The sequence below is a fragment of the Cydia strobilella genome, chromosome 2, assembly GCF_947568885.1.
Source record: "Cydia strobilella chromosome 2, ilCydStro3.1, whole genome shotgun sequence".
Taxonomy (NCBI): domain Eukaryota; kingdom Metazoa; phylum Arthropoda; class Insecta; order Lepidoptera; family Tortricidae; genus Cydia; species Cydia strobilella.
In genome coordinates, this window is record NC_086042.1 from 1,970,795 (window position 1) to 1,998,456 (window position 27,662).

The 27,662-nt window shown below is 38.9% G+C and overlaps 2 protein-coding genes and 3 non-coding genes across 6 annotated transcripts; 4 read left to right on the top strand and 1 right to left on the bottom strand.

Moving 5' to 3' along the window:
• LOC134755350 (BTB/POZ domain-containing protein 17) lies at positions 1-27,001 on the top strand. Of its 2 annotated transcripts, XM_063691877.1 has the most exons (16): positions 1-186; positions 1,059-1,199; positions 2,788-2,885; positions 3,591-3,672; positions 4,261-4,380; positions 5,096-5,232; positions 6,480-6,596; positions 15,990-16,102; positions 16,352-16,508; positions 17,904-18,021; positions 19,497-19,601; positions 21,071-21,159; positions 22,379-22,489; positions 23,724-23,799; positions 25,141-25,229; positions 25,268-27,001. In XM_063691877.1, the coding sequence occupies exons 1-15, from the start codon at positions 100-102 to the stop codon at positions 25,204-25,206; spliced, it is 1,617 nt and encodes a 538-aa protein (XP_063547947.1). In that variant the 5' UTR covers positions 1-99; the 3' UTR covers positions 25,207-25,229; positions 25,268-27,001. The 2 variants fall into 2 exon arrangements, with proteins under 2 accessions (XP_063547947.1, XP_063547946.1); XM_063691876.1 differs by having other exon boundaries at positions 25,141-27,001.
• Positions 3,128-3,320, top strand: LOC134755514 (U2 spliceosomal RNA). The gene has a single exon (XR_010129060.1). It is a non-coding gene; the product is annotated as a U2 spliceosomal RNA (small nuclear RNA).
• LOC134755384 (uncharacterized) lies at positions 9,136-10,654 on the top strand. Its single transcript, XM_063691938.1, has 2 exons — positions 9,136-9,509; positions 10,157-10,654. The coding sequence occupies exons 1-2, from the start codon at positions 9,158-9,160 to the stop codon at positions 10,168-10,170; spliced, it is 366 nt and encodes a 121-aa protein (XP_063548008.1). The 5' UTR covers positions 9,136-9,157; the 3' UTR covers positions 10,171-10,654.
• Positions 18,569-18,761, bottom strand: LOC134755511 (U2 spliceosomal RNA). Its single transcript, XR_010129057.1, has one exon. It is a non-coding gene; the product is annotated as a U2 spliceosomal RNA (small nuclear RNA).
• Positions 22,207-22,279, top strand: Trnai-aau (transfer RNA isoleucine (anticodon AAU)). The gene has a single exon. It is a non-coding gene; the product is annotated as a tRNA-Ile (tRNA).
• Positions 27,002-27,662: the final 661 nt, after the last annotated feature.

Here is a 27,662-nt window from a genome sequence, read left to right on the forward strand (position 1 = left end):
AATTAAGCCTATAAAATTGAGCATAAATAAAATCCTAAATGATTACAGTAATAGGAGATCAAAATTTTAACAATTTCGTAAAATAGTGCTAAAGCCAAAATGAGTTTCCTCACAGTGGACCGCCAGACTCCGTCCACAAGCGCGGAAAAAGAGTCTGAAGAAAGTGAGAAGAATGAAGATCTTGAGGTACATTTTTGAGTTTCTCGATATAAATTGATTACAGCATCTGAGGTATCTAATGGTTGTTTCAAAATAGAGTTTCCCTAATGCTGTTTACTTAGAATACTCGTCAATGAAAACATTTGGTTACGTTAATGATCCAAGGAAAGATTCACATAGTACATTTTACGTTTCTAATGGGGCCTGTAGGCAGGCCATATTTTCACTCCAAGATATAGCCGGCAACTATTGGTATCTTTCTCTAACATGTGAGTAAGAGAGGGACACCAGTAGTTGCCGGCCACATATTGCAGTGAAAATGTTATATAGCTTACCTGCTTATCTCGGCTGTTAGTTATATATCTAGATATATAATCCGCTTCTTATTATCGTTTTCTAAAAATACAAATTGCTGTCTTGCTGCCGCCCCTATGGATGGCGGATTTGCCCTAAGGCGGTTTTGGGTGGAGGTGGCCATTGGGAGAGCAAAATAAAGCATGGCAACCTGCGCTCCTGGTCTCCGAGTGGCCACGTCTAACCATATACCTAGCTTTTAGTTTTTACTTAGAGATAAATATTTTTTAGTTGTACTATTATTAATTAATTTAGTACTTAACATAGTCTTTAGGTTTTTTTTTATACTAACATCGTTATGGATCAATGCAGATCTGAAATAAACAATTTTTATTATTTATTTTATTATTTATAAGGCCCTTATTGGGCCTTAGGGTAAATCCGCCACTGTAAATTAGTACTACAAATGCACACACTGTAAATTAGTACTACAAACAGCAATTCTAAAACCTTGAGAATGCACCCAGAACCATAGTATAAAGTATTTATACTATATATTATTTCTTAAAACTTGATTGTAAAGAAAAAGAGACTCATTTTTCCAGGTGGACAATTCATCCAGCGTGCTGCTCAAGATCGCGACTCTGTATGCGGAGCAGCTGATGAGTGACCTGGTGCTGGAGGTTGGCGGAGTAGCCTACCCAGCACACCGGCTCATTCTCTGCGCCAGCAGCGAGGTATTCCAGGTATGGAAAGAATAGATTGAGATTGAATACTGAGAATGATAATCAAAAATGTAATTGAATGGTCAAGTTCACTTCATCTTCAAAAGCCAAAATCTCTGTTGTGTCCCAAAACACTGTTACTGTAATGTGCATGCCGACTTTCATGCGATTCTCCTACACTATGTATGAAAATTACCAAAAATTTTTATCTCTTTTTAGCTGAGGGCACGACAGTGCTCCTGCCAAGCCAAGCAAAACAAAGAGGCACGGCAGTACCATCCTTTTCTCAAAGCCATTCAGGCCATTTTTGACTTCCTGTAATTTTGTCCTGGCTAAAGCTAGAACCCTGAATTTTCAGTGACATATATGGCATATATATTTTGCCCTGGGCTTAGATATATTCCAAAGATTATTCCATTTGAACTTGTAGTTTAAGAATTATTGCATATCAAAGTTCCTTAGTTTTGTCACTGACACACTTACAATCATCATAATTTTATGGTACTTCTAGCAGACCCACAAGCTTCTAATTTTAAACATAAGTAGTTTTTAGCTTATCAAGCCATAAAAAACCTAAATATATCGCAATATCAGTCACGTTTTAAAGATTTAAGAACTGCATAAGTAAGTTTGTAGTCCCATATAAATATATACTAAATACAAAGTTACTTTTCCAGTTCTTACAAATAGCAGGTAAAGTAAAGGTCTAAGATGTACGATGTGAGTATGAAGATGTGTATAGTTATAATATGAGTATGGTATGGCTATGAATATGGTATAGGTTAGGTGGGAGTTTATATATGGTATAGGTATGAGTGTGGGTATGGTGTGGGATGGCGGGTACTTGGGTATGAGTATTGTATGAGTACAAGTATAGCCATGAGTATTGCCATGAGTATTGTATAGGTATGAGTATGAGCTTTGAGAAAAGTGGTAGCTGACGTACAAGAAGTAGTACCCGAAAAGAAGGACTACCTACAAAAAGAGATGAGATCCCATCAAAAACATTACATGTAAAAAGATGCAATGCAAGTCTCGCTACACAATTCTTCTGCTACAAAAAAGTTTTGAGATGTAATGTGAAACCAAGTCAGTGCCAGGGGTGTCTGTCTGTTTGTGTGTATGGATGTTCGCGATAAACTCGAAAACTACTAAACGGATTTTAATGCGGTTTTCACCTATGAATAGAGTGATTCTTGAGGAAGGTTTAGATGTATAATTTGTTGAGGTTTTGTAACCCATGCGAAGCCGGGGTGGGTCGCTAGTTGTATAATAAAATACAAGCTAATACTATTAGTGATGTCAGGGATCCCAAACTTCTCACTTCGGACAAACTCGGCTCCGTTCGGCTCAGCATTGCTCCGAGCAATTAGGGTTGACGTCCTTTTGCGTGCACGACCACAGATAAGATAATGACTTGAATTTTGACAACCCTAAATAGCCCCATGTCTGAATATGATTCGACCCTGAACCGCTGTCAAACTTCGGTTATGTAGGAAGTTTCCTTTCTGTACGGTAGTACTATTATTTATTCTGTAGTGATGTGCAGCAGCAGATTAGCATGTGAGGTCCGTCCCTGCAGGTGACTGTTAATTATTGATGGTTCCAGGTGATGCTGATGAACCGCGAGTGGAACGAGTGGCGCGAGAGTCGCATAGTGCTGCAGGAGACACCTCAGGCCTCAACCGTATTTCCACACTTTCTGAAGTAAGTTTTTTTTGAATAATTATATTTGACAAAATATACATGGATACACATTTATAAAGTCATTATTATAGATCTGCTACGCTGTAACAAGGCGACGTTATTGCGATCGCGACCGGATTACGCATATTTAGTTACTCTAATATCCCGCTAGATGTCGCTGTACCGGCGTCATAGTAAGGCTACATCGCGGTGTTAAGATTTTTCCTGAATCAATGGCGTCTCTCGGTTTGGTCATGTCGGGTATCGCTTCTCGGCCTTTTGGCTAAGATCAAAGTGTAGTATCTGTTCTTTTCAGCTTAATATCTGAAAGTTCCCTCACTGAGGGACCAGTATATTAAACTGATTTTTGTAAACCGACGGGATGTTCGGGGCTCGCTCCACTCCCGTCACGGGTCGGCCCGGCATTGCAGTGCCGCCGGGATTGGCCCACATAATCAAAGAAAAATGCTGTTTAGATGGTCATAAGTGGTCACCACAATATCTTCAAGACATAAGTTGCTATTCCTGTGGGTGTGTAGAATAATTTGTAATTGATGATTATTATTTTAGAGATTTAATTAAAGAAGACCCATGCGGATAAGGGATCAGAAAATTAGGCTTTAGTTTATAGCATTTGAATTTGAGTAACTTCCACAGAAATGTCGTGAAGATAATTAGTAATTTAGTATATAATTAATTTAACTCTAAATATAAATGTTATTACAGGTACTTCTACACGGGCCAGATCCGTATATCACATACCACTGTGCTTCCCGTACTATCTCTCGCTGACAAATACAATGTTAAGGTATGCTCGTATTTTTACACGACTGTCTTTCCCCAATTTGTAGTCGGCATGGCTGTAGGCCGAGCACATGATTGACGCGACAGTATCTCGCCGCGAGATAGACTACCCGTCTTTTACTAACTGTATGAATTAAAGGAGGACGGGTAGTCTATGTCGCGGCGAGATAGTATCGCGCCAATCATGTGCTAGCCCGGCTGGAAAGTAAATATGCCAAGCGAAATTTTAACCTCGACGACGTGTCAAACACAAAAGCTGTCACTCGGACGCCACGTCACCGAAGTGGCAAAACTGAAATTAAACTTTATGCGAATGCACGTAGGTCTATGTTGCTCTGTAGTCTGTGTCGTATTAATCGGTCTTTGGCGTTGGACCTACGCTGCCGATATATCCGTCATTGGCGTCCAAAAGGTTAATATTGTTAGTGCCAGTTGCACCATCCGCACCTGACAGACTGATCAACGTCACCCGGCGCGCCCCGGCAGTTTACTATGAAACTTTCCATTCAATAAAATTTTGAGAACTTTAACGATTACAAACGGTTTGGTGCAACGGACCCTAAGAAATTTTAAAATTAAACAATGCTTTTAGGACCTGGTGTCACTATGCCTTCGCTACATGGGGTCGCACGTGGCGCAGGCGGCTAAGCGCGGCCGGCTGGTGGGGTGGATGCAGTACACCATGGCCTGCGGACACGCTCCGGTGGCCAAGGTAACCTCAACATTCACTAGTCAAGGATTGGCTGGCGGATATCATTTCTTAACGATAACACCACCTAGGAATATCATTTTGATTAACGAGAGCTTTAATCTAATTTCTAATGAATACCCGTAGACCGCGGGCCAGGAGCATATATCGTCAATCACCGCCTCCCGGCTGATACTTTGTCAGATACTATCATGAATTTAAAAAAAAAATAGTCAGCCGGTTGTATCGCGGTGGAAAGACCGTCAGCTGAACACAAATCTATAACTAAAAATCAAAACACCTCATGGCATTCACAATATTTCTTTGATATTGTAGAATAGTATTTAGGTAATCATGATTGATCACAGCAAAATTAAGTACATAAACAACCGTGAGAAATTGATTACCGATTAATTTAGAGTTTTGAATGATTCACGGTTAGCTTCTTACTTATATTGACCGGGATATCGACCGTGATTACCTTTTGTATTATTTATGAGCTCCCGACATAATACACAAGGTAATCACGGTCTATATCCCGGTCAATATAAGTCTACCAATTAATTTATATGAAAAATATACCGGTATTTGGTCCCTGGTTCTATGTAGTGGGCATTACACAGTTTTTAATTATTATTATTACGAGCCTATTGTGTCCCACTGCTGGGCAAAGGCCTCCCCCCTCTTCTTCCTATTTTTTAATTAGCCTTTCTAATTTTTTATAAAAATTTTTTGGTAGGCATGTCAAAACTTCGTGAAATGGAATGTAGAGTGGGTTTGGTCGGAGCAGGAGCTCGCAGAGCTAGAAGGCGAAGCGCTGCTGCACCTTCTGCAGCAGTCAGACCTCGTGCTGCACAACGAGATGACGCTCTATCGGTGAGTACTCTCTTCATTTTTAGGGTTCATCACCCGAAGGGTGAAAGGGATTTTTTTTCTGTACTGATGCACTGGACTTTTTTTTAGGATATATAAATTTAATGTTATTTGTGACCAGAATCATGAGCTACTTCCATGCTCCTAGCATAGAGTAACTTATACTAGAGCGGTACTGTCATAGTAAATTTTGTAACCACAGTAAATTCACTGCCATCTGTCGACACACTTTAAAATTAAAAATGAAGATTTATAAAAATACGATAAAATGTATTTAAATATGGATGAATGATTTTTTTTATTTGCATTAATTATTTTTATGATTTTGACCAATGTTCTTTCACTGATATGCGTGAAAATGGTTAAATAGCAAACGAAACCGTCAACGCCATCTATACGACAGTAGGCCAAAGCTAGTAGCGCCCTCTGATCGAGAGTCAAATTTTCTTGATTTTCGAAGCACGTTTTTTCCTTAGACTGTATCCATCTATTACGGAGTTATATCTATCTTTGCTCCTAGGAAAGAAACAATGTTCCAAAATTTTCATACATTTTACGTACTTTCCATTTCGTTACCGCCGTACTCGGCCGTGCAAAGTGTTTGAAAAATGGTAACGGAATGGAAAAATAAAACTTGTGACGCTTTTTTCCTCCTAGTAGGAACAAAGGAGCTCGTGATTCTGAGTATAAAAAACATTAAATTTACCTATTTTGGAAAAAATGACCAGTGCATCACTACAGAAAAAAATCACTACGAAAACGGGACCCTAATACTAAGACTCCCCTGTCAGTCCGTCCGTCTGTCCGTCTGTCACCAGGCTGTATCTCATGAACCGTGATAGATTTCGAGTCCGACTCGCACTTTTCCGGTTTTTTTAACTGTATTTTTAATAAAGTAAAACATTAATATTGTCTTCGGTTACCGCGATAGTTACTCATGAAATAAAACTATGAAAACGGATTATATCGCGTATATTGAATTTATAATACATCCCGACGTTTCGAACTCTTTACAGCGTTCGTGGTCAACGGGTGACTGAGGAAAAATTACAAAGTGCAAAAATACCCACATACTAAAATAATGAACAATCATAGACTACAAACTTTAAGGCTGGTTGTACATGCAAAATCGGTTCATAAGGCTAGTTATACACTATAATTATTTTTCAAGTAAAGATATATATATATATACGCGATAAAAACTATGCCGGCATAGTATTTCAAAAGTAAAACATTTTCAATCGTTTCAGGTTCGTAGTGCGATGGCTAGAATGCCAGCGCGAGCGATTGAACACGAGCGAGCTGACGGAGGCGGAGAAGAAGGCGCACTGGCTGTCGCTCGTCCCGGCCGTGTTCTCACACGTCAGGTATTGTTGTTAAGCTAAGAAACTAATAAATAAAAAATTCACTGTTTTGGGTGAGGTTGCACATTTTACAAAGAAATTGCACAAGTGAAATACCAACCTTAGACTTTGTTATTTGATTTTAAATAAATAAATATTATAGGACATTCTTATACAGATTGACTAAGTCCCACGGTAAGCCCAAGGAGGCTTGTGTTATGGGTACTCAGACAACGATATATATAAATACTTAAGGTGGTTCGACTAGGTTACCCAAAGCTTAAACCCCGCTAGATGGCGTCACTTTCGCAAATTTCCAGGTTTTATTTTTTTGTGGAATAGTGTTGGTATCTGTATACTTAAAAGTATGTTTAGCGCACTCTTTACATAAATATTGAACTATTATAATAAACATTGAATACTTCATTAGTGTAAAAAACACTTTTAAAGTCGACAGAGTGTTTCTGTCATGCTATTTCCTACTATTACTCACACATGCAAACAGTGTTTCCGTGATTGCTTGTAGTAGACAATTTCATGCAGTGTAAGTATGCTGCAATGGCGTTGCGGTATGTTCGTGGAAATACGTCCGAAAGGATTCGGGTTCGAGACTGGTACGTCAGGGGTACTTTTTTTTGTCCTTTTTGTGTTATCTTATGTTTCTTATACCTTTTATTCTTTGAATTCTTGTCCGATTCCGATATAACCGAAATATATTTCAGTGATATCGGAAACGGCTCTAACGATTTCGATGAAATTTGCTGTAAGGGGTTCGATCTAGCTAGGTCTTATCTCTGGGAAAACGAGCATTTTTGAGTTTTTACTTATGTTTTCTTTTTCTCCCAGATATTCATTATTATTAATAAATTAGTTTATAACATTTTATAAAAATATGTGACGTTTTGAACTAAAAGGTACCACATTGTCGGTTGTCGATTAGGTTGATTTCATTTTGAAGCTTTATGGAAATAGTTTGGTTGAAAACGCCACATATATTGAAAACCTGACTTTCACAAATCTCACCTCTTTGGGTTCTTCCAACTCAGAAAGGATGGAGAATACTGACGATTCTTAGTAGCACTAGCCCAAGGAAGTCCAGGTTTGTAAGTATCAGGTATCAGTTTTTTTTTAAAGCGCTAAATATAGTTCTACAAGTAAAGCAATCCCTTACTGCCCAGCCTCTATAGTATTTTTCAAACTGGAAGGGTACGATGATAGATTTCATCTCCATACAATTTATAACCTAATAATGCCAAATGTTGCAAAATTATATTGAATTGAGATCTATCATCGTACCCTTGCAGTTTGAAATAGTTATTTACGATACAAGTGCGGAAAAGAGAAAATTCGAAACGAGTGGCGACAGATTAAAACACGACCGCAGAGAGTGTTTTAAATCGACACGAGTTGCGAATTACCTATTCGCACGTGTATCGTACAACGTTTTACAGTACATATGGCCCTTTAAACTTTCGACATATGCATGAAAAGTGCTCTTTACGCACTAGGGCGAGAAAGTTGCACCATATGTACTGTAAAATACTTTTTAGTACATATGGTGCTACATATACGTTACCGCCCTAGTGCGGTAATTAGTACAATACGTGCATATGTCGAAAATGTAAAGGGCCATAATTATGTACTGTAAAACGTTGTACAATACACGTGCGAAAAGGTAATTCGCAACTCGTGTCGATTAAAACACTTCCTTCGGTCGTGTTTCAATTTATCGCCACTCGTTGCCAATTTCCTACTTTTCGCACTTGTATCGTAATGTACTAATAATAAAGTAGTGATTGTAAAATAAAATTAAAACTTTTTTTATATATGTTCAGGACAAGTCTGAACATAGCTTATAAATATTGTATGTTCACTTTTAGTGCTAAAATTTGTTGCTTGCAACATTTTAGGATAAGTTTGTCTATGGCGCGCTGTCAGCGCTCTCTTCATTCTGTGCCATAACCGAATGTAGTAGCATAAATGTTTAGCTCTCAATAAAAGTTAATTTCTGTATAAATCTAATCGCAGTTTGATTCAAACATGCGATTGTTGGTCCTTCGAGTTTTTTAAAAGTTTAGAATCAGTGATTCGGTAGTTTAACTACGAATTTCGTTTGCTGGCTGGGCGAACGTGACTTGCTATCTCTTGTCCCCGCCCGCCGCAAGCTCGCCCAACCTATAGTTTGGGCGAATTTATCATCGTGATTTCGGTTGATATTATCCCGAAATCGTTTGTCTCCGTGCTGCAACAATCATCAGGAAAGTTCCCGTTCGTCGGCACAAAGAAAATTTTGTGCAAGTACCGGCGGATTTATTTGAGCGGTACATCGAGATAACTTTGACAAGTTGTCAACTCAGGTGGGACTAGATTGTAAGGTTGGTAGTACGGATCGTCGTCACTTGTGCGTGTGTGCCTGCCTTTTTTAGAGTTGGCGGCAAAAGTGACGTTTGTCTGTCGACAGTGACACTCATCGTCTGTCAATCGGAATTTTCTTCACGGAATCACGGTTACGACTTTCTACTGCAATTTTTAACAAGTTTTGCATCAAAGTGCGGGTTTGTGCGTTTGTTTTGTGAAAAACAACAATGACGGAGCTCAAAAGGTTGAAAATTATGCGCGGCCAGGTCAAGGCGACCATGACTCGCATCGAGCAGTTTGTCAACGACCCTAATAGTTTAAGTTCCGCGTCACTGGATACCTTGGAGGCTCGAAAGGAAAAGCTAGCCTCTTCCCTGAAAGATTACGAGACAATCCAACTTGATATATTGAGCCTCGATGACAAAGACGCAGAGGATGCAGGTGATTTTGAGGACCGTTATTTTAGCACAATAGCTAAAATCAATGAGACCCTCAGGTCTCTACGAGGGTCAGATACGATTCAAGCTGCTGGAGTCTCTTCTTCGAAGTTACCCCATGTTGACATACCAGTGTACAACGGTAAGGACTTTACCCTCTTCAGACCCTTTTATGAAATGTTCATAGCAGTGATTGATAAAAACAAAACATTATCTGATGTACAGAAGTTGTTTTACTTAAGAAAGTTTTTGTCTGATGAAGCGCTATCTGTCATTATAAACTTGCCTTTAGTCAACGCCTCATATCCAGAGGCATTAGAATTGTTAAAAAAGCGTTATGACAATAAGTCTAGGCTTATCATAAGCCATATACATGTTATCTTAGACATCCCATGCATGGCTAAGGGAACTGCGGCCTCTATAAGGTCATTTGTATCACAGGTACAACAGCAGCTGCATGCGCTCAAAAATTTAAAGGAACCTGTTGATAAATGGGATATGTTGCTTATTTCTATACTATCCAGAAAGCTAGATCAATATACTAGCCGGGCTTTCCATTTAGAGAGAGACCCACAAGCTCTTCCAATGATGTCGGAGTTTATTGCATTTTTAGAAAGGCGTGCTATGGCGCTAGAGGATAGTTCGCCTCAAAAGAGTATCCTAAATGAGAATGTAGGTACTTCCCAACTTAAATCTTACCCCAAGGTTACTAATGTTGTAGCATCATTACCTGGTTGTAAATTTTGTACTAAACCTGGGCATGCAATCTATAATTGTGTGAAATTTCAGGAAGCCTCTGTTGAGGACCGCTTGGCCTTTGTTCAGGAGAAGAAAATGTGTGCAGTTTGTATTAACTCTCATTCAGATAAACCTTGTAAGTACAACTTTAAATGTAAATTATGTAAAGGTCAACATAACACCCTTTTGCATACTGAGGATGCTGCAGATGCCGAGCAACCAGCGGCAGTATCTATTGTTTTGACATGTGTCAAGAAAGCATCTTATAAAAAAGTATTACCTACAGTTAAAGTTAAAATAGTTGATAAATTTGGCCGTGATGTTTACTGCCGTGCATTGCTTGACACCGCCTCAAGTGAATCGTTTGCCACAACTTCTCTTGTAGAAAGGCTAGGTTTTGCCACTGTGGCAGAATGTGAAAATATAATTGGTGTTAATAAACAGACCAGCCTTATGGATAGGTCAGTAATTATTCCTGTGGAGTCTTGTCAATATGTAGGTGTTAAGTTTGAGGTTGACTGTCATGTAGTTGAAGATGTAACGGCACATTTGCCACCACAATATGTTGATTGTTCAAATCTGAAATTTCCAAGTCATGTCAAACTTTCTGACGAAAGCTTTAATACACCATCAGAGATTTCATTGCTACTAGCAAGCGATATTTATTTCGAGTCATTATTAAATGATTGTATCAAATTGCCTGAAGGGCTTGTCTTGCAAAGCACTTTATTCGGCTATATTGTTGGTGGTAAGTTGAAACAATCTGGCAATGTCTCAAATACTGCCTTAGTAACAAATTTTGCTATTAGTGACAGTACAAAATTAGAAAATGTTATGTGTCAATTTTGGCTGGCCGAAAAGGTTCCAGAACCCCAACAAAAGATTTCTGATGAATTTGAAACGGCTGAAAAAATATTTCAGGAATCTGTCACTCTGAATGATAACAAATTTCAGGTGGACATTCCGCTAAAACACCCCTTAAGTGAGCTAAACTTGGGTAACTCCTTTTCGGCTGCCTTACAAAGATTTTACTCAATAGAGAGGAAATTGATGAAGAATGTAGAGTTACTAGAGCAGTATAAAAAATTCATTAATGAATATGTTGAAATGGGACATGCTAGGGAGGTTAATATTAGCTCTTATGACATGTTGAATGGACCAGTAAGCTTTTTAGCGCATCATCCAGTTTTCAACGAGGCCAGCAAAAGTACAAAGCTTCGTGTGGTGATGGACGGGAGCATGAAATCCAAAAATAAGCTATCTGTCAATGATGTCATGCTGAATGGACCTGTGGTGCAGGGTGAGCTCTTTGACATATTAATTTTGTTTAGGACATATTTATTCACCTTGATATGTGATGTTCAAAAAATGTTTAGGTGCATTTTGGTCAGCCCTGAACATAGATGCCTTCAAAATATCCTCTGGCGGGACAGTCCTGGCCAGCCCATCCGCTGCCTTCAGCTTCAGACAGTTACATATGGCCTAAAGAGCTCTACATTTCTGGCTACTAGGTGTTTGGTAGAGCTTGTAAAATTATTTGGGCATGATTACCCGCTTGCGTCTCAAGCTATTTTAAGTAATACATATGTAGATGATGTCATAACTGGTTCAGATAATATCAATGATCTTCACCAACTTAAAAATGAGTTGATTGATTTATTTAAGTTAGGTAATTTTAAATTACATAAATGGTGCTCTAGCTACCCAGCTGTTCTGAACGACTTGCCAGAAAATTTAAAGTACTTTGAACATATAAATCTTGATTCAAGTAATGTGATAAAAACTTTAGGTCTGAAGTATGATATTACCTCAGACGCCTTAACATTTGAGTGTCCCCCCTATGATGAGGGCACCAACCATACTAAAAGAACAGTTCTTTCATTTATTGGAAAATGTTATGATCCCTTAGGTCTCATAGCTCCTATCATAGTTTCAGCAAAAATATTTATGCAAGTTTTGTGGTCTATGCCCTTAGGCTGGGATACAGCTTTACCAGACGCTGAACTTGCGGCATGGAAAACATTTCTTGCTAATTTAAAAATGATGGGTAGACTCTCTTTGTCTAGGTTAGTGCATAGTCACGAATGTCAGTTGGTAGAGATAGTGGGTTACGCAGATGCGTCTTTCAAAGCTTTCGGTTGTTGCATTTATGTAAGAATTTTTAAATCAGACGGAAGTGTAGAGTCGAATTTGCTTTGTGCCAAATCGAAAGTGGCCCCACTTTCTAAAAGCCTTACTATACCACAGCTGGAACTTAACAGCGCTCTACTACTGGCACAGCTGGCATCTAGAGTTAGCGAAAAGCTAAAAGCTAGATTTGCGCATAACACATATTTTTACAGTGACTCACAAATAGTTTTGTGCTGGCTAAAGTCTACAAAAACAAAAGTCAATACTTATGTTAAAAATAGGGTGAAGACGATTCTAGAACTCACAAACCAGGACCAGTGGTCCTATGTAAAGTCATGCGATAATCCCGCGGACTTAATCTCCCGCGGAGTGGAGCCCCAAACCTTGCAAGGAAAGCAGTTGTGGTGGCACGGCCCTAGCTATTTGTCACACAGGGATTATGTACACCCTGCATTTGATAACAAGGCTCTCAGTCAGGCCTTACATGATAAGCATTTTGATATTAATATTGACGAGGGTTTACCTTGTAATGTTAGTCAGCGGGACGAGTCATTCGCACATCTGTTTGAAAAATATTCTAGTCTGCATAGGCTTCAAAATGTTATAGCGTATATTTATCGCTTTTATAAAAATGCTTCAAAGTCAGGTGATAGATATGACTCTACATTGCTAACCCCTAAGGAGCTTCGGGAAGCGTTACTCATCATAATAAAAAATGTGCAAAAGAAACATTTTTCCAACGAAATGGAAACATTGCTGTCGGGTAAGTCTCTTAAATCAGGGATAGCGGACTTGCATCCCTTTGTGGACCAACTTGGTGTCCTTCGCGTGGGCGGCAGGCTGCAAAATGCAGACATTTCGCAAGCTAGAAAGCATCCGCCTATTCTCCCGAAAGGGTCATTTTTTACTTCGTTATTGATTAAAACGGAACACTTGCGTCTTTTGCATTTGGGTGCCAGAGCTGTTCTAAGTTCTTTAGCTCAAAAATATTGGATAATTAATGGTATTAGGGAAGTAAAGAAGGTAGTGAATAAGTGTGTCACATGCCTGCGTCTGAAGGCTGAGGCTGCAAAGCAGTTGATGGGCTCTTTGCCTGTAGAGAGGATTACAGCTAGTAGACCTTTCCAGTATGTTGGAATTGATTTCTGTGGTCCATTTAGCACGAAAATTGCTAGAATACGAAAACCTCTTGTTACCAAAAGCTATATTGCCCTTTTTGTATGTTTCGCTACAAAGGCGATTCATGTAGAGTTGGTGTCGAACCTTACAACTGAAACCTTTCTAGCATGTCTCGATCGTTTCATATCTAGACGTGGCATGCCCACTACTATTTATTGTGACAATGCTAAAACTTTTAAAGGGGCTGCAAACCAGCTCAAAGAATTGTATGATTTACAATGTTCAATTGAACATAGAGATTCTGTGTATCGATACTGTAATAAAAAATATATTTCGTTTAAGTTTATACCAAGCTATGCGCCTCAATTTGGAGGCCTCTGGGAAGCAGGAGTCAAGAGTGTCAAATTCCATTTGAAACGAGTGGTTGGAAATCATTGCTTAACCTTTGAGGAACTTTATTCGGCGGTCGTTCAATTTGAAGGGATTTTGAACTCGAGACCCTTGCTATCCTTGGATCCTAATGAGGGTAAATACTTGTCACCAGGTCATTTTCTTATTGGTACGGCTATTACAAGTTACCCAGATGTTGATTTAACTGAAGTTCCAGTTAATCGCTTAAGAAAATTTTGGGACATTGTAACTAGATTAAAGCAGGATTTCTGGAAGACTTGGTCTAAAGACTACCTCTGCCAGTTGCAAAGTCGTCCCAAGTGGAAGCATGACCTACCCAATTTAAAAATAGGTGATTTGGTTCTTGTGAGAAATGTAAACACTGCTCCATTGTGTTGGCCAATGGGCCGCATAGTTAAGATATTTCCTGGAAAGGATGGTAGAGTTAGAGTGGCCGAGGTGAAAATGGGGGACAAATTGTATGTCAGACCTATTACGAAGCTATGTCCTTTACCTCTTGACTAAATATTGTCTATCTCGCTAAATGAAGTTTTGTATGATCTGTCAAGCTGAGTTAAACACAACTCGCCCGGCCCAATTATGTTCAGGACAAGTCTGAACATAGCTTATAAATATTGTATGTTCACTTTTAGTGCTAAAATTTGTTGCTTGCAACATTTTAGGATAAGTTTGTCTATGGCGCGCTGTCAGCGCTCTCTTCATTCTGTGCCATAACCGAATGTAGTAGCATAAATGTTTAGCTCTCAATAAAAGTTAATTTCTGTATAAATCTAATCGCAGTTTGATTCAAACAATATATTTTTTTTTATTCAAGTAGGTACAGTGAGTAACAACATTGCATGGCCTTCTAATTATAACTATTATAGAAAACGGGATATTTATCATTTTTATTTATATTATTTATTTCTCGATATTTTGGCCGGTCTTGCAAGACCAGTCGTTGTGGAGATCCCTGGGGAGGCCTATGTCCAGCAGTGGATGTCTTGTTGGTGTAGATGGATTCACACAACAAATGAAATAACATTTTTTCATATTTGTTATCCGTAGTTGTCCCTGTACCTGAAAGAAAAATAATATCATGATAGCACAAAATCTCTAATGTGAGAAATGTGTGTGTGTGTGTGTTAATGGAAGAAAGATGAAGCAACAATATGGATTCTAATAAAGTTATCATTTACTTACCTAGTAATAATTGTGTTTTTCATTCATAGACAAAATTCCATAATTTTCATCCCCAGGAAATGTTTTATTTTACTTTATTGCAGTGAGGATGTCCTGATTTTTTCTGGCTAATGAAGGAAAACATTTTATTTCCAAGAATGCCTCTTCATTTTGCACAATACCTAAAAAAAACCTAGAGTTAGTAACACATTGACTATTCGGCAACCAAAACAGTAATAATTACATTATATAGGTATTGTTCACTGCTTATATCTACCATTACGGAAGAAGTGAGAATTATTTTCTGAAAAGATCGGCACGAGAAAATTACAATGTACAATGAAGGAATGAAACTGTACCTACCTTACGAAACTTCACCATCATGAATTCCGCTTCAATTGAGTCTGAATTTTTCTGGATTTTCGCGGACCAGAACACCGATGATTTTTGTAACTTGATTTAGACGTTGCTACATATATTATTATACTCTTTGCGATGCTATCATTTTCAATTTATACAAACAAATCGATGTCACAATGAACATGACCCTATGTGTCAGTGTCAACACTGTCAAATAAAAATGCACTAAACAATGACTAAACATGACGGCACTGCAAATCCTGCCAGGTCGGCCAGGCAACGTCGCCAACGTCATAGAGTGGCAACGCCGCACGCAACGTATTTGTACACGACATTTGTGACACACACATACGTAAAATTGATGAAAAAATTACGTTGATTTATGTATGATTTCTGTATGAAACAAAGTTTTTCTATTAATTTAGCGCAAACGAATATTCGAAAGTAGATAAATGAGCAAATATTTGTGTAGTAATAGTGTGTAGTGCCTTAATTAAAGCAGATTGAATTTTGTATGAAAATCGAACCACCTTAAATACATACAAAACACCCATGACTCAGGAACTCTCTTTGCTTATCACACAAATAAATGCCCTTACTGGGATTCGAACCCAGGACCACTGGCGACACAGGCAGGGTACCCACTAGGCCAGGCCAGACCGGTCGTCCAAAGATTATAAGATTGTCCATATTCTGTTTTCAGATTCCCCATGATGTGTCCTAATCAGCTGGCTAAACTGCTTCTCTGTCCGCTGACTCAAGAGCACAAGGACTTCTTCATGGAGCGTATGGCGATCGCTATGAGCTACCAATCAGGTAACTTTGCCACGTATACTTCATACATACATATAATCACGCCTATTTCCCGGAGGGGTAGGCAGAGACCACGGATTTCCACTTGCTACGATCCTGACATACCTCTTTCGCTTCCTTTACTTTCATAACATTCCTCATACACGTTCGCCGGTTTAGGGTGCTCTTGACCTGACCTTTCTTAAGGATTTCTTAAAAGGCTAGTGCTGCACTCTGTTAGCAGAACATTGCAGTAATATCCCCTATTTCCAGGTCAATACGAGCGCGTAGCAGAAATCCAGCAAACGGAAGCAGGTCGCATGTTGTTCACGCCGCGGCTGTACACAGAGGACACTTGGGGTTCGGTGCTCGGCGTCGACAACTTCCACTCCCTGCCCTGCTACCACACCAGGACCTTCATCTTCTCCAGGTTAGCACAGAACAGGTGTATTCCCAATTAGCTCCATTAGGGGACACCTTATGACCTTGCACAGATCAACCATGCCCCAAACTAAGCAAAGCTTGTACCATAGAGTAACTTATACTAGAGCGGTTAGTAAATTTTGTAACCCCAGTAAATTCACTGCCATCTGTCGACACACTTTAAAACTAAAAATAAAGATTTATTAAAATACGATAGAATGTATTTAAATATAGATAAATGATTTTTTTTATTTGCATTAATTATTTTTATGATTTTGACCCATGTTCTTTCACTGATATGCGTTAAAATGGTTAAATAACAAACGAAACCGTCAACGCCATCTATACGACTGTAGGCCAAAACTAGTAGCGCCCTCTGAACGAGAATCAAATTTTCTTGATTTTCGAGGCACGTTTTTTCCTCAGACTATCCATCTATTACGGAGTTATATCTATCTTTGCTTGTACTATGGGTGCTAGGCGACGATATAAACACTTATATAGATAATTACATATTTATATACATAGGAAACACCCATAACTCAGTGACAAATACTTTTGTTCATCACACAAATAAATGCCCTTACCGGGATTCGAACCCAGGACCATCAGCTTCACGGGCAGGGTCACTACCCACTAGGCCAGACCGGTCGTCAATCCATCCATCGTCGTCAATCGTTATCCCTCATCAATCGTCGGGTCGTGCATGATTTTTTATTTTATTTTTGCAATCATAATTTATGTCGTTTGAGCACCGGAAAAAATAAAAATACTTTTGGAAACCTGCACATTATTTTATTAAAAATATTTAAAATGTTCAAAAATTTTGAGCGGTTGAAACGCTGATAATTTTTGGCACGAATTCGACAGAAAAAATAAATAAATAAAGTTCATTTATTTCAGACAATTGAGTCCATATTTCTTAAATTAATATTAAATAAAATAAAATAAGGTTAACCAAAGAAAAGGCGGATGGACTGAGTGAGAGACGATTTGAACGACAGAGAGGTACGGAAAAGGGATGCTGCGTAAATGCGACAACGACAAAAGCATAGCATGCTTCGAACCATATAAATAAACGAATTATAATTATCCCAGGTATGGATGGTGCTATATTAATTTTCTTTAAATTCTTTAGTTAGTTTAAAAGTCTCGTCTTGGAATTCGTAAATTTTAGGTTATTATCAAATCGATAATCATCAGGCATAAAAATCTCGATAATTATCAAGATAACTATCATTGATTCCTTTCGAATTTCGGGAAGCGATTTTGTTTTATACGGTGTAGTGATGATAATGATATGTGACGTTTTCAATTAAAAGGTACCACACTGTCGCTTACTATAAGGACGAAAATGTGGTACCTTTTGCTTGAAAACGACACATAAATGTGTAATTTTCAGTAAATCGAGCATGGGTGCATCGTGTTGCGACCGGGTCACGGAGTGGACGGTGGACTTGTACCCGAAAGGCGTCTGGTTCAAGAAGAGCATGCTCATAGTGTGGTCGGGGACATTTGATGTAAGTATTACCACAGGGCGGACACTTTATACATCAAAAATCACTTGCGTTTCTATGTGTGAACAGCACGTCTGTACACGCGTCATAGTGTGAGTAAGTTGCTTAAAAATAATACTGAGTCACGCCACGCTGAGGTACGCCAGAAGTCCACCAGATTTCTGTCGCGGGGCGAGGTCATTCGAGTCGGGGCGGGGCGGTGCGTGGCCGTTCTGTATGATAATACTATTACTTACTCTGTGGTATTACACCTTCTCTTCTTCCTCGCGTTATCCCGGCACTTTTGGCACGGCTCATGAGAGCCTGGGGTCCGCTTGACAACTAATCTTAAGAATTGGCATAGGCACTAGTCTTTACGAAAGCGACTGCTATATGACCTTCCAACCGAGAGGGTAAACTAGGCCTTTTTTGGGATTAGTCCGGTTTCCTCACGTTGGATGGAGCTTGTAAATGTGCAAAGTGTAAGCGTGCAAGTAGCATAAAAGATTACTTCAGACAGTATTATTGGACGTTGGTGACTTTGTAGGTCTTTCTTAACTTTCTTTTATTTATTATGTGGGCCGATCCCGGCGGCACTGCAATGCCGGGCCGACCCGTGACGGGAGTGGAGCGAGCCCCGAACATCCCGTCGGTTTACAAAAATCAGTTTAATATACTGGTCCCTCAGTGAGGGAACTTTCAGATATTAAGCTGAAAAGAACAGATACTACACTTTGATCTTAGCCAAAAGGCCGAGAAGCGATACCCGACTTGACCAAACCGAGAGACGCCATTGATTCAGGAAAAATCTTAACACCGCGATGTAGCCTTACTATGGCGCCGGTACAGCGACATCTAGCGGGGAATTGTGTAAACTTCTACACCTACCGGTTGGAGGTTCCACATGTAACTCGGGTAACTCCGTATAAGATGAATACAATCTAAGGCAAAAACGTGCCTCGGAAATTAGATTTTCGGCTAGATGGCGTTGACGGTTTCGTTTGTTATTTAACAATTTTAACACATACCAGTGAAAGAATAAAAAAATCATTTATCCATATATATATATACATTTTTTGATATTCGATATATGGCATTAAATTTACTGTGACTACAAAATTACTATGACGGTGACAATTTACTTGGTGGTAGCGCCATCTGAGCGAAAATCAAATTTTCTTGATTTCCGAGGCACGTTTTTTCCTTAGACTTTATTCATCTTATACGGAGTACCCGATGTAGCCCTCCGAATCGCTAAACTTGCATTGCACGTAGAACCGCTAGCCCTTGGGGCGGAAAGGTTCTCGAGTGGGGACCACGTACCGGAAGGCGCAGCATGGGTAGACCCCCCACAAGTTGGACCGATGACCTGGTAAAGGCCGCGGGAGTCCGCTGGATGCTGGTGGCGCAAGACCGGTCATTGTGGCACTCTTTGCGGGAGGCCTATGTCCAGCAGTGGACGTCTTCTGGCTTATATGATGATGATGATTTGTCCCCAGGTACCCGAGGTGGTGCTCCGCACAGTGCGCGTGTCCATCACGTGCCAGAACCCGCCAGACGCGCCCGACTACGACGACCAGCAAGAGCCCGACGTGCGGGTCAAGGTGAGTACAATAAGCAGGTATATGGAAGGTGGCCATTAAAGTGTTCGAAATTACCCATACAATGGGGTTGGCCGGGTAGAAGTATTTTACAGATGGCGCCAACATAAGTTTTCTTTTCAATCTCTAAAATTGTGTCAAAATCTTGTTTTTTTGTAAATGTTATGGCCTGGATGCCCAGCCTATTCAGCTAAATCTCATAAAACAAAACTATACACAGGGAAAACCTATGCTGGCGCCATCTAGGCAAACCTTTGAATGTTGCCAACCTCATTGAAATTCTCAGTCCAGTTGTAAGCGAGGCTTAGGGCCTATTTCACAATGTCCAAGTAAAGTCCTGAATAAGCTATTTGCCACTTATCTGACGGATAAAGTCATCGTTGGCGTTTCACAATCTCCAAATAAGCTTTATCTGCTGGATAAAGTGCTTTTTTTGTAGGAAATTTTATCTGGCAGTTAATTTATTTGTTAATTAGCTATCCAATACTTAACTTGGACATTGTGAAACAGGCCCTTAGACTAGCAAGAACTTGCATGCAATTTCCAAGCAAGTTCTGTTAGTCTAAACCTCGTTATAATATAGGTATACGGGTGGATACGAGTACATATATCAAGTTCATGCGAAATTTCATGTTATTTCAACATGTTGTTTTAAAAATGAGTGAATCAAACTGCTTTTTTATCAAAATATTAAGATCATTACGGTTTCACTCACTATTATTTTTAATCGCTTTTGGCGACATGTTTTGGCTTTTGAAATATGTCTCACGATAGTTTAATTTCGATTATTGCTTTTTAGGGTTCCGTACCCAAAGGGTAAAAACGGGACCCTATTACTAAGACTCCGCTGTCCGTCTGTCTGTCCGTCTGTCACCAGGCTGTATCTCATGAACCGTGGTAGCTACTGTAGCTAGACAGTTGAAATTTTCACAGATGATGTATTTCTGTTGCCGCTATAACAACAAATACTAAAAAGTACTGAACCCTCGGTGCGCGAGTCCGACTCGTACTTGGCCGGTTTTTGATCAAAATATTAAGATCAATACGGTTTCACTCACTATTATTTATAATCGCTTTTGGCGACATGTTTTGGCTTTTGAAATATGTCTCACGATAGTTTAATTTCGATTATTGCTTTTTAGGGTTCCGTACGCAAAGGGTAAAAACGGGACTCTATTACTAAGACTCCGCTGTCCGTCTGTCCGTCCGTCTGTCCGTCTGTCTGTCACCAGGCTGTATCTCATAAACCGTGATGGCTAGACAGTTGAAATTTTCACAGATGATGTATTTCTGTTGCCGCTATAGCAACAAATACTAAAAACAGAATAATATAAATATTTAAATGGGATCCCATACAACAAACGTGATTTTTTTGCTGTTTTTTTCCGTAATGGTACGGAACCCTTCGTGCGCGAGCCCGACTCGCACTTGGCTGATTTTTTATCTTTACGCGTTATTTCTCTCTTTGACAGATCGGACTCCTAGTCTGGGGCGTGCAGAAAGGTGTGGAACATATCGCCTCTGTGGTGGAGAGGGTACACAGGTTCTCTGCTCAAAATAGGTGAGTGCAAAGAGTCCGCAGCAAGCTCGGCTCTCCATACAAACGTAGTTCCGCTCTCATGTTAAAACGACTAGCTAGATTGATCTGAAACTTTGTACTTACAATAGAATAAGGTATATCTATGCCTGTAATTAGTTTATTTAGCTTCAGATACCATAGTTAAAAAAATACAGCCAATTTAAATTTTTCATATGAAACTTGTTTTTGCTCTATTTCGTTTGTTTTATGAGCTGGAGCTATATAAACTAATTACAGACATAGATATACCTCATGTCATTGTATGTGCAAAGTTTCATTACAATCCAACACGTAGTTTTAAAATGAGAGCGGAACTACGTTTGTATGGAAAGGTGAAATTCGGCCGAGCTTGCTGCGGACTCAAGTTTCAACAAATTATCAGAACGAAAAATTTCCGAATCCGTTATGCTTTGATGAACTTCGCTCCTGTGATTATATAAATCGTAATATTTATTTTTATTGATGTGTGAAAAAGAACTTTTGATGTTAGTCGTAGAATAAAACTTGAATTTTGAAATATGTAAAACTATGGAACCGAATGAATTTATCAACTCTTTACAGCGTTCGTAGTCAACGCGATAAGTATAATCTCTTTTCATAGTTTATTTCGTGAATATTGTGTAACTACGGAAACATAAACTGTATATTGACACTTCACGTCAAAGCAACTGCTACCCTCTACAGTTGACGTACATTTTGTTGTGCATTGTAAGGTTATGCCATCTTGTGGGGTACATTGGAAGCTTAAACTTGACATTTACACTTCCTGTGCTGCTTCCTACAGTTCTTGCACGTTCCATGTCGCGGTAACCGAAGACAGTATTTTGGTCAGGGGTCGGAAACCGGTATTATTACGTTCTTTTTCTTTCTTTTGTTTATAATTTCATTTTTAATGGGACGTTTTAATAATGCAAAATTGTTTCTTAAATACATGATTCAGTCCTACGTTATTAGCATAAAATAATTCAAAATATTGGGCTATCTCGGAGTTTTTTAAAAATACCGGTTCCGAGCCCTGATTTTGGTACGGTCTTGGTGGCACAGATGGTAGAGCACTGTACTAATGATCCAGTGGTCGTGGGTTCAAGTCCCACCCAAGATAGTGAATTTTTCCACTTTTAATTTATTTCTAAGCTTAATAGCATCGTTCGTATCTGCCTCTTACAAAATTAACTTAGTATTTTGAATGTTGAATGTTCAGGGTGCTAAACATAGATGGCGCCCTGGACTTTGACTCTCTGAACACGCCGCTGTACTCCCCCGCGGGCCGCCCCTCCGGCCGCGACCCCGCCGCACAGCAGCCGCACAAGGAGTATGTATATGGGCCCCTTTTTAGGGTTCCGTACCCAAAGGGTAAAAACGGGACCCTATTACTAAGACTCCACTATACGTCTGTCTGTCTGCCAAGTGCGAGTCGGACTCGCGCACGAAGGGTTCCGTACCATACAATCACGTTTGTTGTATGGGAGCCCCACTTAAATATTTATTTTATTCTGTTTTTAGTATTTGTTGTTATAGCGGCAACAGAAATACATCATCTGTGAAAATTTCAACCGTCTAGCTATCATGGTTCATGAGATACAGCTTGGTGACGGACTGACATACAGTGGAGTCTTAGTAATAGGGTCCCGTTTTAGCCTTTGGGTACGGAACCCTAATAAAAAATCTGTATTCACATAGGATGTTATTCCAATACCACTCTAATCGCTGCATACATCTAATCATTTGCCACTTACCACTAGATGTCGCTAGTAGTCCTAAAATATTGCTGAAGGATCGGTACACAAACAAAAAACAGAAATTTTTGACATGTTTTTGTTTATGACGGACGAGCGGTCTGGCCTAGTGGGTAGTGACCCTGCCTGTGAAGCCGATGGTCCTGGGTTCGAATCCCGGTAAGGGCATTTATTTGTGTGATGAGCACAGATATTTGTTCCTGAGTCATGGGTGTTTTCTATGTATTTAAGTATTTATATATTATATATATCGTTGTCTGAGTACCCATAACACAAGCCTCCTTGGGCTTACCGTGGGACTTAGTCAATCTGTGTAAGAATGTCCTATAATATTTATTTATTATTTATTTATACATACTTATATGACGATCCTTATTGGGAGAGAAAATTTTTTTTTTTTTTTTTTTAATACTACGTCGGTGGCAAACAAGCATACGGCCCGCCTGATGTTAAGCAGTCTCCGTAGCCTATGTACGCCTGCAACACCAGAGGAGTTACATGCGCGTTGCCGACCCTAACACTCCTCTCCCTCGAGCTCTGGCAACCTTGCTCACCATATTTTTTTGTATGTAATGTTTGACGATCATGATAAGAAGATAAGCATAATTTTTACATTGATGCAAATTTATAGTGTAATTTTTATCCTAAAATAAATAAATTTAAATCTAATATACTTGCATGCTATTTGATAATAGATGTCGCTAGTGATTCCAAGCAAATCGAAAAAAATATATATATTGCGATTATTAACGTATAGAGTTTTTATATAAGTCTATTAACGTATATCAAATTTTCCTATATATTTTTCAGTTGTCCGAAATGCAGCGAAAGGTGCGACAATCCGGAGCCAAAGCATCTATTGGGGCCCAACAGGGACCAACTTAGAGTAAGTTAACTGGCAGTTCTCTGTAAAATAACATAAGGGGCTAGCAAAGATAGATATAACTCCGTAATAGATGGATACAGTCTAAGGAAAAAACGTGCCTCGAAAATCAAGAAAATTTGATCATCGTTCAGAGGGCGCTACTAGTTTTGGCCTACAGTCGTATAGATGGCGTTGACGGTTTCGTTTGTTATTTAACAATTTTAACGCATATCAGTGAAAGAACATGGGTCAAAATCATAAAAATAATTAATGCAAATAAAAAAAATCATTTATCTATATTTAAATACATTCTATCGTATTTTTATAAATCTTCATTTTTAGTTTTAAAGTGTGTCGACAGATGGCAGTGAATTTACTGGGGTTACAAAATTTACTATGACAGTACCGCTCTAATATAAGTTACTCTATGGGGGCTAGCCAAGTGACAATACTTTTAGAAAATGCCAATCTAAACTTAAATAATACTCACGTTATTTTTTTTTATTTTTGCGCTTAGTTTGATTAAAGATTTAGAGAAGATGCTCCTTGACACCACCAGAGATCCTAGGGCTGGCTCATTCCTTGGCCAAAGAATCGGAATTGCCATTCAGCGGGGGAATGTAACCAGCATTATGGGCACCCTTCCGCAGGGATCAGATCTAGGGGACTGATTTTGTTAGCAAATATATATATAACTCCGTAATAGATGGATACAGTCTAAGGAAAAAACGTGCCTCGAAAATCACGAAAATTTGATTCTCAATCAGATGGCGCCACTAGTTTTGGCCTACACTCGTATAGAGGGCGTTGACTGTTTCGTTTGTTATTTATAATTTTAACGCATACCAGTGAAAGAACATGGGTCAAAATCATATAAAAATAATTAATGCAAATAAAAAAATCATTTATCCATATTTAAATACATTTTATCGTATTTTTATAATTATTTATTTTTAGTTTCAAAGTGTGTCGACAGATGGCAGTGAATTTACTGGGGTTACAAAATTTACTATGACAGTACCGCTCTAGTATAAGTTACTCTATGTTGTTAGTTATCGTAGAGAAATATAAGTAAAGAAATGTGCTAACTCCATACATCAGTTTCCGCGCCTTATTTCGTAGTCGACATCTAGCGTCAAGTAGCGGAACTTTCAGTACTGCTACTCGACACTAGATGTAGCGGCAAACAAAAAGTCTAATGCTCAACGATTTTCAGCTAATATTATAACAAGAGTAACCGTAGGAGTTGAAAATAGAGTTCCGGTTACATTGGTGGAATGTGGAATACCACCCTTATCATAGGACTAGATATATTTGCTAAGGATTGTCATAAAATATAATTGAATTAATTATTTATTTCAGATCCAAGTGGTAATCGTGCCGCTAACTGACTACTGCCACGTCGGCACACCCGACACGGCCACATGACCTGCCGTGTTCATCAGACCGAGGTATCCTCATCAAACCGAGGCGTCCACATCAGACCGAGGCATCCTCGTACCAGACCGAGGCAATACCGCTTGAATTTAAGTAGGGGTTTCACTATCGATTGCGACAACATAACCTGGGGTGTTTGGAAATCGACAGTAGTGGCAATAAACCTATTTATTTACCTTTATCAAATATATTGATTGTATAAGATTATTCTGCCACGTCGGCACCGACACGGCCACATGACCTGCCGTCCTCATCAGACCGAGGCAATACCGCTTGAATTTAAGTAGGGGTTTCACTATCGATTGCGACAACATAACCTGGGTGTTTGGAAATCGACAGTAGTGGCAATAAACCTATTTATTTACCTTTATCAAATATATTGATTGTATAAGATTATTCTGCCACGTCGGCACCCCCGACATGGCCACGTGACCTGTCGTCCTCATCAGACCGAGGCGTCCTCGCACCAGACCGAGGCAATACCGTGTAAGCTTAAACAGGGCTTGCACTATCAATTGCTAATAACAAAGAGGATATAATAAGATAGAACGGTACTGTCATAGAAAATTTTGTAACCACTGTAAATTCACTGCCATCTATCGACATACTTTAAAACTAAAAATGAAGATTTATAAAAATACGTTAAAATGTATGTAATATCGATAAATGATTTTTTATTTGCATTAATTATTTTTATATGATTTTGACCCATGTTCTTTCACTGATATGCGTTAAAATTATAAATAACAAACGAGACCGTCAACGCCCTCTATACGAGAGTAGGCCAAAACTAGTGGTGCCATCTGATCGAGAATCAAATTTTCGTGATTTTCGAGGCACGTTTTTTCCTTAGACTGTATCCATCTATTACGGAGTTATATCTATCTTTGCTAATAAGTAATGAAAAATATTTTTGAGGAAAATCTGACAGCTAAAGTAGATGGAAATAATTTCAAAGGTAATAAAAATACAAGAAAAACTGCAGTTTAAACTGACCTGTAGGCAACATAACATGGGTGTTTGGTAACCGACAGTGGTGTCGACTAACTAACCCAGCGGTTCTTAAACTTTTTTGGTGGCGGAACCATTTTGGATAGCGACATATTTGACGGAGCCCCAACTTAAAAATTGTTTTCGTCACCATTGAACCGTGAGAAGAGCTGGTTAATATTTTTTTTCTCGCGGAACCCTGGAGGTCTTGCGGAGTCCGGGTCCGCAAGGTCCACTTTGAGAATGGCTGAACTAACCTATTTATAGTATCGACATACCTATTTACCTTTGTGTGATGTGTGCAAAGTCTAAGGCTACCTTTTTTTACTTTCATTTAGTAACGAAGGGTTCCATCTAAATTCAAAAACAAAATATTGAATGTGTCCCGAAAAACATTTTCTGAAAGAAAGAAAGTTCACCATTATGTTAAAGCGAATGATATTTTGCTGTCATGTTTAATACTATGTAAGGTGCAATAAACTTCGAGTAATTTACTTATTAGATAAATAATGTCTTAAAAATAAGACTTTCTAAACATAATTATACTAGTATAATCACGGTTATAAAACTGTATTTACGTGATGTTTATTGTAAATAAATAAATAAAATTCTTTTATTTGCTTAAAATATGGTACAACAAAAGGACGAACTGTTGTCATTTTTCATTGAAAAAATGCTTAAATTAATTGTGACTGACTCCATAATGTTTTGTTTATGTGGAAATTGTTGATTTATTATGTAATGTATAATGTTTAGTGGATGTGACTTGTTCAGATTATATTAAATAATTATGAAACATTTGTTGTTTTAATGTGGCATACAATATTTAAGCGTACGCACGCCTATTTGTAAGGATGGTTTCCACCCGTCCAATTTCTTGGTCCAATGTTGGTCCAATGTCATTGCGTCTCATGACAGGGCAAGCTATGCTAGCGCCATCTGCTAATTATTTCGACCGGCCAACTTATAGTAATAACATATACCATATACTAATCTATGCGGCCAACCCCACTGGTATCGCTTTTCGGCCTTTTGGCTAAGATCAGTGTAGTATCTGTTGATCTGTTCTTTTACTAAATTCCCCGCTAGATGTCGCTGTACCGGCGCCATAGTAAGGCTACATCGCGGTGTTATAGTACATTACTACAGAGGCCGGGAAGTAAGGGGTTGCCGGCCGAATGCATATATACGGCCGACGTAGTGAGGCCGGATAGTTATGAGGCCGACAACCCCTTTTCACGCCGATGTATGTATAGTGCTTTTCTCAAACATGCAATGAAATAAATAAAGAAATCTCCACGAAATCAAAGTTTTAATTCTAAAGAAACTAAAAGTAAACTAGGCACAAAATATAACTACTACCTGTACCTATCTTTATCACACGTGTCGTATATTTTACACATGTAGTTAATCAATTTATTACACAAATGTTCAAAGGTATATTTATGTATCTTTGA

What these genes read in the sequence shown, in the direction of transcription:
- LOC134755350 (XM_063691876.1), top strand. Translation starts at nt 100, where the DNA reads ATGAGTTTCCTCACAGTGGACCGCCAGACTCCGTCCACAAGCGCGGAA. An exon ending in CTGACAAATACAATGTTAAG is followed by an intron (nt 3,673 to 4,260) that starts GTATGCTCGTAT and finishes CAATGCTTTTAG; the next exon opens with GACCTGGTGTCACTATGCCT. An exon ending in GCCGTGTTCTCACACGTCAG is followed by an intron (nt 6,597 to 15,989) that starts GTATTGTTGTTA and finishes TTCTGTTTTCAG; the next exon opens with ATTCCCCATGATGTGTCCTA.
- LOC134755384 (XM_063691938.1), top strand. Translation starts at nt 9,158, where the DNA reads ATGACGGAGCTCAAAAGGTTGAAAATTATGCGCGGCCAGGTCAAGGCG.